This window comes from Ceratotherium simum, chromosome 32, assembly GCF_057802395.1.
Source record: "Ceratotherium simum simum isolate JZ-2026a chromosome 32, ASM5780239v1, whole genome shotgun sequence".
Lineage (NCBI taxonomy): Eukaryota > Metazoa > Chordata > Mammalia > Perissodactyla > Rhinocerotidae > Ceratotherium > Ceratotherium simum.
Genome location: NC_141931.1, coordinates 5437473 through 5450636, shown reverse-complemented (window position 1 = coordinate 5450636; position 13164 = coordinate 5437473). Strand labels below are relative to the sequence as shown.

Here is a 13164-nt window from a genome sequence, read left to right as displayed (position 1 = left end):
CACCTGAATCATTTTTAGATTTCTATCTTTGAGCTCGCTAATTCTCTTTTCCATATGGTCTGCTCTATTTCCAATGCTTTCTACTGTATTCTTCATCTCATTTATTGAGTTCTTCACCTCTAAAGAATTTCTGTTTGGTTCTTTTCTAGTGTTTCAATCTATTTGGTGAAGTACTCCTTTTGTTCACTAATTTTATTCCTAAGCTCACTGGACTATCTTTCTGTGTTTTCTGGTAGCTCAGTGAGTTTCTTCATGACAGCTATTTTGACTTCTCTATCAGTTAGATCACAATGTTTCATGACTTCAAGTTTGGTTTCTGGAGAACTGTCATTTTCTTTTTGTGATATCATGTTATGATAATTTTTCACAGTACTTGATGAGTTGTTCCTCTGCAGCGCATTCGTAGTAGTGAACATCTTTTTATTTAGGTAAGGCCTTGTTTGTTTTGATTCTGAGCTGCTGCTTCTTTTATTTGAGAGCCAGTGATTTCCACCCTCCACTGCCTCTGCTAGAGGTGTCATCAGTGCCCTCTGTTGTGCAGCTTGTGCCTCCGAGGTTGCTTGTGCCTTGCTGCTGCTGGTGTTGCTGTGGTCATGGGTGTTGCCACTGGGGTCACCAGGCTGGTGAGTGCATCTGCTGTTTCCAGGGTCACCTGGGTTGTGGGTTCCCCCACCATAACAAGGGGAGGGGGGGAGTGGGAATGGGAACTGGGGTCATGGACACCTCCGCTACATCTGAGGATGCTGGGTTCACAGGTGCTGCTACAGTGGGTGGGGGGGCCAGGGTCGTGGGCTCTGTTGCCGCTGCTACCAGGCTCTCTGCAGCCTTGGTTGCTGCTGTGGCCAGGGGGCTGCTGCCATGAACATTGCCTCCGCTGCTGCTCCTGGGTTTTCTGGGCGTGCTGGCACTGCTGCTCTTGGGGGTGCTGGGTTCATGGTTGTTGTCACCACTGCTGGGAAGGCTGGTGGCATGGGTGTTGCCAACACTGCCACAGGGGGTACCTGGGTTATGGGCACTGCTGTAGTTCCTGGAGCCTCCGGTTGTAGGCGCCACTGTGGTTTCTGGAGCCTCTGGTCTCAGGCACTGCCATGGTTCCTGGAGCCTCGGGTCACAGGCTCTGCCACTGCTGCTGGAAAAGAGGTTGGATCACAAGCGCCACTGTGCTTTCTTGAACCTCAGGTCATGGGCACTGCTGCCACTGCTGGGGGAACGAGGGTCTTGGATGCAGCCCCCACTGTCGGGACCAGGGTTGCTGCTGCTGGAGGAGGGGAAGGGGGCTGGGTTGCAGGCATTGTGGTGGTTCCTGGAGCCTCCAGTGTGTGTGCTGCCTCAGTTCCTGGGGCCTCTGTTCACAGGTGTTGCCATGATCCCTTTAGCCTCTGGTCATGTGTGCCACTTTGGTTGCTGGAGCCTCTGTTCATGGGTACCACAACAGTCCCTGAAGCCTCTGGTCTTGGGAGCTGATGCTGTGGCTCCCCTAGTTCCACTGCCTCCATAAGGTCCAGTCCAGTCACCTTCAGATGTATCAATGTATGGATTTCTCAGGTGTTCTAGTGTGTTGTGCTATACTGTGCTGTGCTGGTCGTGAGTCTATAGATGTCCTACTGCTTGTAACTTAGATGGGAAAGACAAAGGGAGCAACTCAAGCTGCCATGATGCTGATGTCACCTGCAGTGTCCTCAATAATTTTTTTTTTAAGGAAAAGATTCGCCCTGAGGTAACATCTGTTGCCAATCTCCCTCTTTTTTTTTTCCCTTACCCAAAGCCCCAATGCTTGATTGTATATTCCAGTTTTAAGTCGTTCTAGTTCTTCTATGTGAGCCACTGCCACAGCATGACAACTAACAGATGAGTGGCATGGTTCTGCGACTGGGAAACAAACCTGGGCTGCCAAAGCGGTGACAGCACTGTACTTTAATCACTAGGCCATCAGGGCTGGCTCCTCAATAATTTTTAAGATTGTAAAGGGGTCATGAAACTAAAAAGACTGAGAACTGCTGAACTAGATGAAATCTAGTGTCCCAGCTATTTTGAGATTCTAAGATTTTTTTGTTGTTGGTGTGAATGAAAATAGAAAATAAAATCTAGAATTGTCTTGCTTTTGGTTGATAGGTTTTTGTTTCTTTCACCTTTGTTTCCTTGCAAGAATATAATATGGCAGATCCATAGGACAGAGTGTTGAAAATAAAGTGTTTAAAGGCAATTTATCCTATAGAAATATCAATTATAGTTAAAATATCACTAGTTGGGAGTGTCAGAATACAGCTTACATAATAAAATGCTTGCCAAAAATCTTATAAATATTTAAGAAATATCATCATAAGATTCTCTGGTAGTATATAATCTTTTTTCAAAAATAGAGCACTGTTTTTTAAGACCTTTTTTACAAAATGCATTCAAAATCATTTAAAATTATCTTGTCAAAACCAAAATAATCATAAGTTGCTGTAAGTTGGATGTTGGGATTTCTATAAATGTTTTTAGGATTTTGGTGCCAATTAATTTAAAGACAAGAACAATATGTTTATCTTATTAAAAGCATTACTGGATTTATGAATTTCTATTCCTATTAGTATTAGACATTTTACGAACATAAAACACTTAGCCTATATTTTTGGCTTGTATAATATCCTAAATACTCCTGTCAAACTTCTTTGCTTTTATCTCTGCTTAACTTATCACACCAACCATCTGCATAAATAAAGATGTAAGCATCTGCTATACGGCAAATGGTCTCGGGGGCAGATGTTTCCATCCTTGTGTTCATGTCACTGGAGCTGGATACATTATTTGAACAGATGTACACAATCTGAAAGTGTTGTGTCCCACAGTGAAATGTCTCCAACTGCTTTCTATCAAAATACATAAATGCTATTTGCACCTGCATTTATGTAAATGATATAAAAGCAGCGGGGGTTCTGACAAAGTGAGATGTGATACTGTGAGATATATTTACACGGTTAACTGGAGTTTCTGAGAGACTCCGCTGCGAAATGGTCACACTGACACTGATACATGCCCGAGCAGATTATCTGATTAGTAGCCTGCTTTTTAAGCAGTGGAAAGACGGCTATTTCAAACAAAAATACTCATAATCTGATTTTACTAATAAGAATATTCCAAACTCTAGTAGTTTAGCTCAAAATAGGAAAATAACTTCCAGTATAAGGTCTACCTGAAAAGTTTTAGGCCACCCCGGTCATTTCCATTTTGTTCTACAAGGAAATTTCTATAGACACGTGCGTGTTTTCCATTCGTACTTCTGTCAACAGTATAACATACTAATAGTCCACAGTGGTATTTTGCAGAGGTTATTACATTGGAAAGTTCCAATTTCCAACATTAAGGAGATAACCAAAACCAGCTTGAAAATGTCAATCTGTACTTGGTCTGCAACATAAAATGGTACCAAAAGTCCAAGAACAGCATTTACACACTAGTTAAGATCAAAACGTTTCCATATGAATGTCACATATTTGGAAACATAATATTTTGGTAATACATAGGGAATGTTTTTTTCCCCCAATAATGAGGTCACAAAGTCATGTTAACCATTAAATGCAAAGCATCAAATTACACTGGTTCTCCTTGCTACTGTGCATGCATTAAATGTGAGGGCTGAATAGTCAAAGAATATGAAATAATAGTTGTCTCTGCAGCTTTACTGAGCTAAGAACTTGTGGTCACTTTCAAATAATACATTACTTTATTAACTTGAGAATGATAATATCAACTTTGTACAAAGTTATCATATCTGAGTTAAATGTTACCCAAAATAACTTTTATTCTGTAAATTATACTGAGATTTATATTGTGCTTTAAAAGAATTTACAAGTATATTCATATGCAGTTGATCCTCATTATTCACAGATTCTGTATTTGTGAATTCACCTGCTTGCTAAAATTTATTTGCAATCCCAAAATCAATACCGGTGGCATTTTCATGGTCACTTTTGGACACGCGCAGGCAAAAAATTTGAGTCACCTGATGTGCATGTTCTCAGCAGTGGTCAACGCTCTGCCTTGTTTCAGCTCACACTATAAATAAGTGTCCTTTTTGCAATCTATTTAGTGCCCCATTTTTCACTTTTTTTTCCTCTTTGTTGGTGATTTTACTGTTTAAAATAGCCCTCAAGAATAGTGCTGACATGCTGTACAGTGTTGCTAAGCGTAAGAAGACTGTAATGTTCCTTACGGAAAAAATATGTGTATTTGATAAGCTTTGTTCAGGCTTGAGTTATAATGCTGTGTCTGTTGAGTTCAATGTTAAGGAATCAACAATATATATTAAATGAGGTGTCTTTAAACAGAAACACACATAAAACTAGGTTCTGTATTGATAGTTGATGAAAATGTTGTGTTGTGATCAGAGGCTCACAGGAACTTAACCGTGTATTTCCCCTAGGAGCAATGGTTCAGTATTAGCTAATTCAGTGTTCATGGTGACTTTATAGAATGTAACCATTGCGAATGACAAGAATCGACTGTACCTTATCTCATTTGACTGTTTCAGGGCAAGAATTATTATCCCTATTCGAAAGAGAGAGAGAGACTGAGGCTCACTGATTTAGCCAAGATCACAGAGCCTAAAAAGAAGGGCAGAAGAATAACCAGAGCTCAACTGTCCAGTTCTCAGCTTTGTGTTCTGTTACCAGACTGAGAGGAGAGCGAAGGATGAGAAGGGAGAGGACGGGAAGAAAAAATAGGAAATGAACTTAAGAAACAGCTTGAATACCACATTTGAAACAGTGAAACTATAATTCAGTAACAAGGTAAGAAACCATTTTTAGGTTAAATCCTCATAAAAAGTAAACTGGCAGCCCAGTTTTATTAATTCAAACTGAGCTGCAGGAGAGCAGGCTTAGTTTGGTTTTCCTTTTTTCCCCTTTGCTCCTTGCTCATTGCCTCTCGAAAGACAATAAATATTTGTTAAATGAACAGATATACCTGAGAACTCCAGCTTGGTGTTTCATTAAAAAACAAAGATTAAAATGTTTTACAGCATCTAAGTAATATGCTTTTTTAAAAAAATATTTGAGAGTTTAAAGTATTTTCAAAAAAATTTAATATGTATTTGAGAACCCACTACATGCCAGGGTTCTTTAAAGCCTGCCAAAGACAGAAAATTCATCAAGAAGTTTATAAAGAACCTAACTAATACTAGGAGTCTAAACAAGTAAGATCATTTTTCTAAACTTTAAAAAAATATATTAACTAGAAACCCCAAGTGTTCTTTACTTGAGTTCTAAAATGCTATATTCACTAATACCAAAATGTTTATGTCTGAAAGATGTAAGTATATATTTTTATGTCTATAAGAAATAATATGTTTTTAGGCTGTGCCATAGTTATTTTAAAAGCACTTTATTGAATCAGAAAATCCAGGTTTTTTTTTTTTTTACAGATTCAACTCTGAATTCACATGATAGACAGTAATGGCTATTGGCTTCACACATAAATAATGTACAGGTTTTGAAAATTAGTAGCAGTTGTACAGTGCATGTTTACTGACTGCCACAGTTCCAAAGGGGGTCATTAAGACCCACCGTGTCTTGCCTCAAAGCATCTGCTGTCTTCTCATCCCCATTTATTATTACTCTCATTGAATAGAAATAGCACTGACAATTTGAAAACTATGTTTAAACAATACAAATGTTATGACAGCTGAGAAAAGTGTTAGAAGACCTGTATAAGAAGACCTTTCTACTTGCAGCAGACTCGCCTAAGAAATGGCAAAACTGAATTGTGAAGCTGGCAAATGACTCAAGAATTTTGAATGACTCCAGTAAAACATGCCCTCCCTGGATTTAAATGAAGACTCTTTCTTGACCAATGAACAATGGGACTTGTTTTAACCAACTGTGTGAGGACTTAAAATTCATCCTTCCCTTTCCAAGGTGTGAACTTCAATCCTTAATTGGCATTAACCACAGTGAACTTCTTTCTAGCACAAAAAAACGCATAAATTGTCCCTGTCATAGAACAATTTGGCAAAACTACTCACTTGTGTGTTTCCTTATCTGGCAAGTAAATAAATTCATTTGCATTTTCAATCACTGTGCTGGTTTTGTCTTTCCTTCAACAAATTTAAAGTGGAAGTTACAACAACTGTAGTTGACCTTATCGTGTTGTTTTCACGCCTTTTTTTCAAAAACATGGTATATCACTTGCTACAACAATTTGCTATTTTCCAACACAAAATATCTGTTCTTATATTTCTATTAGCTTATCATTTGGAAAATAACAAACAAAAAAAAGAAAGTTATGGGAAAACCATAAATCCTATCCCCAAATCCTGATGCATAAGAAGATATAAAATTGTAACAAAATAAGTCTAACGAACTTCTGGAGATTCTATAAGTAACACTTTCACACAGAAAGGAATAATGACAACACTAAATTATAATGAAAAGCTTTTAATATATACAAATTATCAGAGTGATATTATAATGTTAAATCTCTTCATCCAAAATTAGAAAACATTTAAATAGAAGGCACTAGAATTTCTAATTAGTTTCCTCTAGTTCTTTCCTCGCTTTAAACCACATCTTTGAGTTCTACACATGTGTTAACATGCTGAGCAAATGTCATCTCCTCTCTGTTGTGTTTCCTGACTAGCCTCAACACTTCTGGCTTAACCGATTGTCCCTTCATCCGGGTTCTCAAAGTACGTCATACTCAATTCTAGTACAGAATTTGTCATGCTTTATCCTAGTTAATTACATACATGCCTGCTGTTCTAATAGGACTTTGTGTTTCGTAAAAGCACAAGCTCTGTCTGATTTATTTTTGGATCATTCATAGCATCTGACACAGTTCCTGGTAAGTATTACCTTGGTGATCATTAAATCTGCTTCTACCATAGGAAATTTTGTTAGGAGAGCGTATGTTATGCAGTAGATTTTCCTTAAGCCCCACAACTCTGCTGGTGATGTTCTACCTGAATTTCATACAAAAATGTGTATAACATGTGTGTGTGTGTTCACAAGCCTGAAATTCAAAAGTACCATAATTTATAGATAGCCATCAATATTTTATTAATCACTCACCATTTTTATTAAATCACTCACCATTTAATTAACAAATGGCATGTGCCCAGCAAACTTCTCATAAATGACTATATTTGATGACAAAAATATAAACAGAATCACAATCAATAAATGTAGTATTCTTCTTTGTTAAAAAATATTAGTAGTAATCCAGGACACACACAAAGCATTTGAATGGGTAAATGAGTAAATTAATAAAAAATTGGGCAAGTCTTAGGCCTCATATGTACTATGCTATTTTTCCTTACTGATCTAATTTCCTATGATACAAATCTAATTTCTGCCTACTTTGGTTTAAAATAGCTTTAATCATTCATATATGTAATTAAGCTTAATAAGTTTGATCAGAGAAGAAAAAGGGAAATGATCTAAAAATAGATTAAAAACATTCTTTATAAATTTACAGTATGACACGGGACAAACAGTGAATTTTGGATTTTGTTAGATGTGGGTTCCAATCTTGGCTCAGTCACTTAACGGGCTGGGATCTTGGTAAAAGTACCTAATCTCCCTGAACCTTTAAAATAAAGATGATATCTAACTTATTGTGAGGATTAAATAAAACAAAGGATTCAAAGTGGTAGGTGGAGTGACTATTACCATGGAGCGCTTGATTGAGCTCTTTTAGCTATTACATCTCTTTCTCTGTCCAATTCCAGGTTTGGGGCTTAAGCATCTTTGGTCCCAGAAAAGACCAATGAGAAATTTACCAGAGCTATCAAATTTTTAGCTAGGCTTGAAGGCATCTTATTTTCTGGCCAAGTCAAGGGAGGTAGCTAGGCTTATGCAACAGCCCAGAAAAGTAGACACAAAAACAAAGTAAACCTTGGTGAGAAGCAAAGTAGGCAAGAAGTGTGAGACATGCTTCACTTCCCTGTATCAGCCAGAAACCAGGCGGCTCACTGCTCAGTTACTCCACAGACTCGTAACCTTTTAGAGCTGGAAAAGAATGTCCAGTAATCCTGGCTTTACTATTAGGGAAACCGAGGCGTAGGGGCAAAATAACTTGTCTGAGGTTCCATAGCTGGTTGGAGGCAGATCTGGGATGCAAGCCCAGCTTTCCTGACCTTCAGTCCAACAGTCTTTCTTCTAAGCAGTCATGCCTCTCCTTGCTTGCTCAGATGAACAAGGTGATACCAGCTAGGACACTGAATTTCCAAACTCTCAATCAGCTAGCTACTGTACAAATCTTCCAAAGGATATATACCAGAAAACACTAACAGGAAATGTACACTTTTTACTTCTAATTAGGGTTTGCTCTTCTCCCTTTCATTCCCATCTCCTTTCTTGCCCTAGTGTTTGGGGCTGAATCTTGTGCAAATCTCAAGGACTCCTACTCTCCCCTTTGGCCAAATGTCTGGATGAGAATCAAGCCAAGGAGTCTGATCAGCGTTTACTTCCCATGGGTCCCTCTGGATCATGCCTGGCCTTCTAGGATCAGTAGGTATCCCAAGCAGGAGGGGGCCATGCCCATCTTATTGCACCACCTTCACAGATGGAGAGAGACCAGATACTAAATACAACCATTAAGAGCAATAGCCACTATCATCTCATAAATGCCTACTATGCAATTAGCAATGCTGGGTGATTTACATATATTATCTCCTTTAATCTCCATGTAACCTATAGGGTAGGACTTACTATCTTTATTATTTTATAGATTTATAGATGAGAAAGCTGATGTCAAGTGACGTACCTAAGGTTATGCAATTCAGTGGTAGAACTGAGTTTCCAACCCAGATTCCATGTTCTTAACAGTTATAACCCTACGTTTCTTTTTGGTAAAGAGATCAAAGAGTGTTTGCTCCAGTTAAGGGTTCTTATAGCAATTCCCTCCATCCACTAAAAGTTACATCCTCCACTAAGGCAGCCCAATTTTATATCATTAAAGACATCATTTTTCTCACATACATATCAAAACTTCCTTCTGTGTGGAAGAGAATATGTAGGAGCAAGGAAAAGACTTGAATTCCTCCTAAACAGAATTCACTCTTTACAGTGAGGAAAATTTAATTATTTTTTATTCAGAAAGGACCCTATCTCCATCTGCAAACTGCTTTTCTGAAAACTCCAGGAGCTCCTGTTAAAAAATCATGCTTTTCTTTTTATAAATCGTACAGGGGGAAATGGTTTTCCTTATGTTTCTTTTTAAATGGCTATGAGAAGAAATAGGTCAAATAAATATATAAGCAAACATCCTTTCTCTCTCTAGGGTGTGTTGTGTGTGCATAGTGCGTGTGCATGAATATATATATGTACACATATTCTTCTCACTAAAACACACATGTCATTCTGCTTCACTAAAGCCAATACTCCATAATTCCATTTGATCTACTAGCGCCAGCTAACTGCCAAATAACACGCTGGGCTCTGTGAGTTTTATGTGGAATGAACGGCCCTGCTCTCAAGGAGCTCTCAGCAAAGGAGACATGTCCTTACAACCCAGGAACCATATACACTCAAGTAATTTACCAAATGAAATCAACTTTCATATATAATTAGAATGTTTGTTCTTAGTCCCAAGAAACAAGTCTCCTTATTGTTAGAGGATAGGGTCATAAAATGTAACAAAACAATTTATAACATACACATTACCATTTTCCTCAGCATGGCTTATCTTACCTTGATCTTTTGGTGATACTGATAAAGAATTCTGCATTCTGATGTGTTTGACTTGAATAGTAACTTCCCTAAAAAGAACCAAGCACAAAGAATAATTAGAAAGTAATTGAGGTGCCATGTTAATACATACTAAAATTATAAATTATAAGCTTTTTAAAGTCTTTCTATTTATAACTATACCTCATTTTATTGCACTTTGCAGACACTGCATTTTTTACAAATTGAAGCTTTATGGCAACCCTCCATCAAGCAAGTTTATTGACATCATTTTTCCAACAGCATTTGCTCATTTCAAGTCTCTGTGTCACATTTCGGTAATTCTCAAAATATTTCAAAAGTTTTTCATTATTATTATATTTGTTATGGTGATCTGTGATAAGTGATTCTGATGTTACTATTGTAATTGTTTTGGAGCTCCATGAACCACACCCATATAAGGGAACTTAATCGATAAACTCTGTGTGTTCTGACAGCTCTTCCAACCAGCTGTCCGCCCATCTCTCTCCCTCTCCTTGGACCCAACAATATTGAAATTAGGCCAATTAATAACCCTACAATGGCCTCTAAGTATTTAAGTGAAAGGAGGACTTGCACATCTCTCACTTTGAATCAAAAGTTAGAAATGATTAAGCTTAGTGAGTAAGGCATGTTGAAAACCGAGATAGGCCAAAAGCTAGGCCTCTTCCACCAGTTAGCCAAGTTGTGAATGCAAAGGAAAAGTACTTGAAGGAAATTAAAAGTGAACTCCAGTGAACACACAAATGATAAGAAAGCAAAACAACCTTATTGCTGATATGGAGAAAGTTTTAGTGGTTTGGATAGAAGATCAAACCAGCCACAACATTCCCTTAAGTCAAAGCCTATCCCAGAGCAAGGCCCTAACTCTCTTCAATTCTATGAAGGCTGAGAGAGCTGAGGAAACTGCAGAAGAAAAGTTTGAAGCTAGTAGAGCTTGGTTCATGAGGTTTAAGGAAAGAAGCCATTTTCATAACATAAAAGTACAAGGCGAAGCACAAGTGCTGATGCAGAAGCTGCAGCAAGTTATCCGGAAGATCTATCTAAGATAATTAATGAAGGCGGCTACACTAAACAACAGATTTTTACTGTAGATGAAACAGCCTTCTATTGGAAGAAGATGCCACCTAGGACTTGCATAGCTAGAGAGGAGAAGTCAATGCCTGGCTTCAAAGCTTCAAAGGACAGGACAACTTTCTTGTGAGGGGCTAATGCAGCTAATGCAGCTGGTCACTTTCAGTTGAAGTCAATGCTCATTTACCATTCTGCAAGTCCTAGGGCCCTTAAGAATTATGCTATATCTACTCTACCTGTGCTCTATAAATGGAATAAATGGATGGTAGCACATCTGTTTACAACATGGTTTACTGAATATTTTAAGCCCACTCTTAAGACTTGTTCAGGAAAAAAGATTCTTTTCAAAATATTGTTGCTCATTGTCAATGCACCCGGTCACCCCAGAGCTCTGAAGGAGATGTACAAGATTAATGTTGTTTTCATGTCTGCTAACGCAACATCCATCCTGCAGCCCATGGATCAAGGAGCAATTTTGACTTCTAAGTCATATGATTTAAGAAATACATTTTGTAAGGATATAGCTGTCATAGATAGTGATTCCTCTGATGGATCTAGGCAGAGTCTACTGAACACCTTCTGGAAACAATTCACCATTCTAGATGCCATTAAGAACATTTGTGATTCACGAGAAGGGGTCAAAATATCAACATTAACAGGAATTTGGAAGAAGTTGAATCCAATCCTCATGGAAGACTTTGAGGGGTTCAAGACTTCAGTGGAGGAAGTAATTGCAGATGTGGTGGAAATAGCAAGAGAACTAGAATAAGAAGTGGAGCCTGAAGATGTGACTGAATTGCTGCAATCTATGATAAAACTTTAACACATGAGGAGTTGCTTCTTATGGATGAGCAAAGAAAGTAGTTTCTTGAGATAGAATTTACTCTGGGTAAAGATGCTGTGAAGGCTGTTGAAATGACACCAAAGGATTTAGAATATTACATAAACTTAGTTGATAAAGCATCGGCAGGATTTGAGAGGATTTTTACTCCTATTTTGAAAAAAGTTCTACTGTGTGTAAAATGCTATCAAACAGCATCACATGCTAGAGAGAAATCATTCATGAAAGGAAGAGTCAATTGATGAAGCAAACTTCATTGTTGTCCTATTTTAAGAAATTGCCACAGCCTCCCCAACCTTCAGCAATCACCACCCTAATCAGTTAGCAGCCATCAACACGAAGGCAAGACCCTCCAACAACAAAAAGTTTATGACTTGCTGAAGGCTCAGATGATAGTTAGCATTTTTTTAGCAATAAAGTGTTTTTAAATTAAGGTATGAACATTGTTTTTTTAGACATAATGCTGTTTCACACTTAATAGACTACAGTATAGCGTAAACATAACTTTTATATACATTGGGAAACCAAAAAAGTTCTGTGACTCACTTTCTTGTGATATTCACTTTATTGTGGTGGTCTAGAACTGAACCCACAAAATTCTGAGGTATGCCTGTAGTAAGAAATGAAAAGAACTATTAAGAAACTGATGTTTTTATTTTCTTCCCATTTTTATACAGACAGGATCTTACTGAATGTATTGGTGTGGGCTTGGAGAGGAAAGCAACGACACATTGAGAAAGGGGTCTTATCTGCATCTCTGCCCTCACAGAGTCAGGGAAATGTGCAAGTAGGAAAAATTAAGGTTCTCTAAAAATGCTCTGCTTGATAATTATGTTTCACATTCTCTGTTTAAGAAGAAATAACTAAAATGTTTAACAATATAGGTAAAGGTAATATAAGTGCAACATAATCATTTGATGAAATATAATTCAGTCATTAAAATGCAATTATGAAGATTATGTAGCAACATGGAAAATGATGATATAATGCATTGGATGCATATACTAAATGACATAGACACTAGGATTACAACTATATAAAAAACAAAGGCATAGAAAATACATGGCAGGAAATATGTTAATACGTATATTGGCATTGTGTTTGGTGATGGAATTACAGGTGTTCTTCCCTCCATTTTAGCTACTTTCCAAACTGTCTGTAATATGGGGTTCCACATTAATAACCTATTTGAATGTAAAAATAAGATAAAGTTCTTGAAAAAGTATAGGTAAATATTTTTATAAGCCTTCAAACATAGAAGTGTTTAAGCATGACACCAAAGACAGAAGCCATTAAGGTAAAGACTGATGAATTTTTCCATTTAAAATTTTAAATTTTTTTAAAATAGAAAATTAGGCAAAATTAAAAGACATGCCTTCTGCTTCCAGCCAACACTGTGTAACAAGTGACCAGATTTGCACTCCTGCCTAAAACAACCAGTTTAGACTGTTAAAACACTGTACTTGCCAATTTGAGGGTCCAATTCTCTATGAAATTGCCTAAAAGCAAGTATAGTAAAAAAAATAAAACCAAAACATAGATAAAATATATGAAACAATATTT

At 37.5% G+C, this 13164-nt stretch overlaps 1 protein-coding gene across 9 annotated transcripts in view; it reads right to left on the bottom strand.

The window, feature by feature from the left end:
• ZNF438 (zinc finger protein 438) overlaps window positions 1–13164 on the bottom strand; it is a 195934-nt gene that overhangs the window by 26660 nt on the left and 156110 nt on the right. For 6 of the 9 annotated variants that reach the window (XM_087420653.1, XM_014783562.2, XM_087420652.1 and 3 more), the window contains one exon: window positions 9672–9739. In XM_087420653.1, coding sequence (XP_087276779.1) covers window positions 9672–9739 — 68 coding nt within the window. Of the gene's footprint in view, window positions 1–9671; window positions 9740–12147; window positions 12212–13164 lie in introns of all 9 variants that reach the window. The other 3 variants (XM_087420657.1, XM_087420655.1, XM_087420656.1) reach the window with 1 other exon arrangement.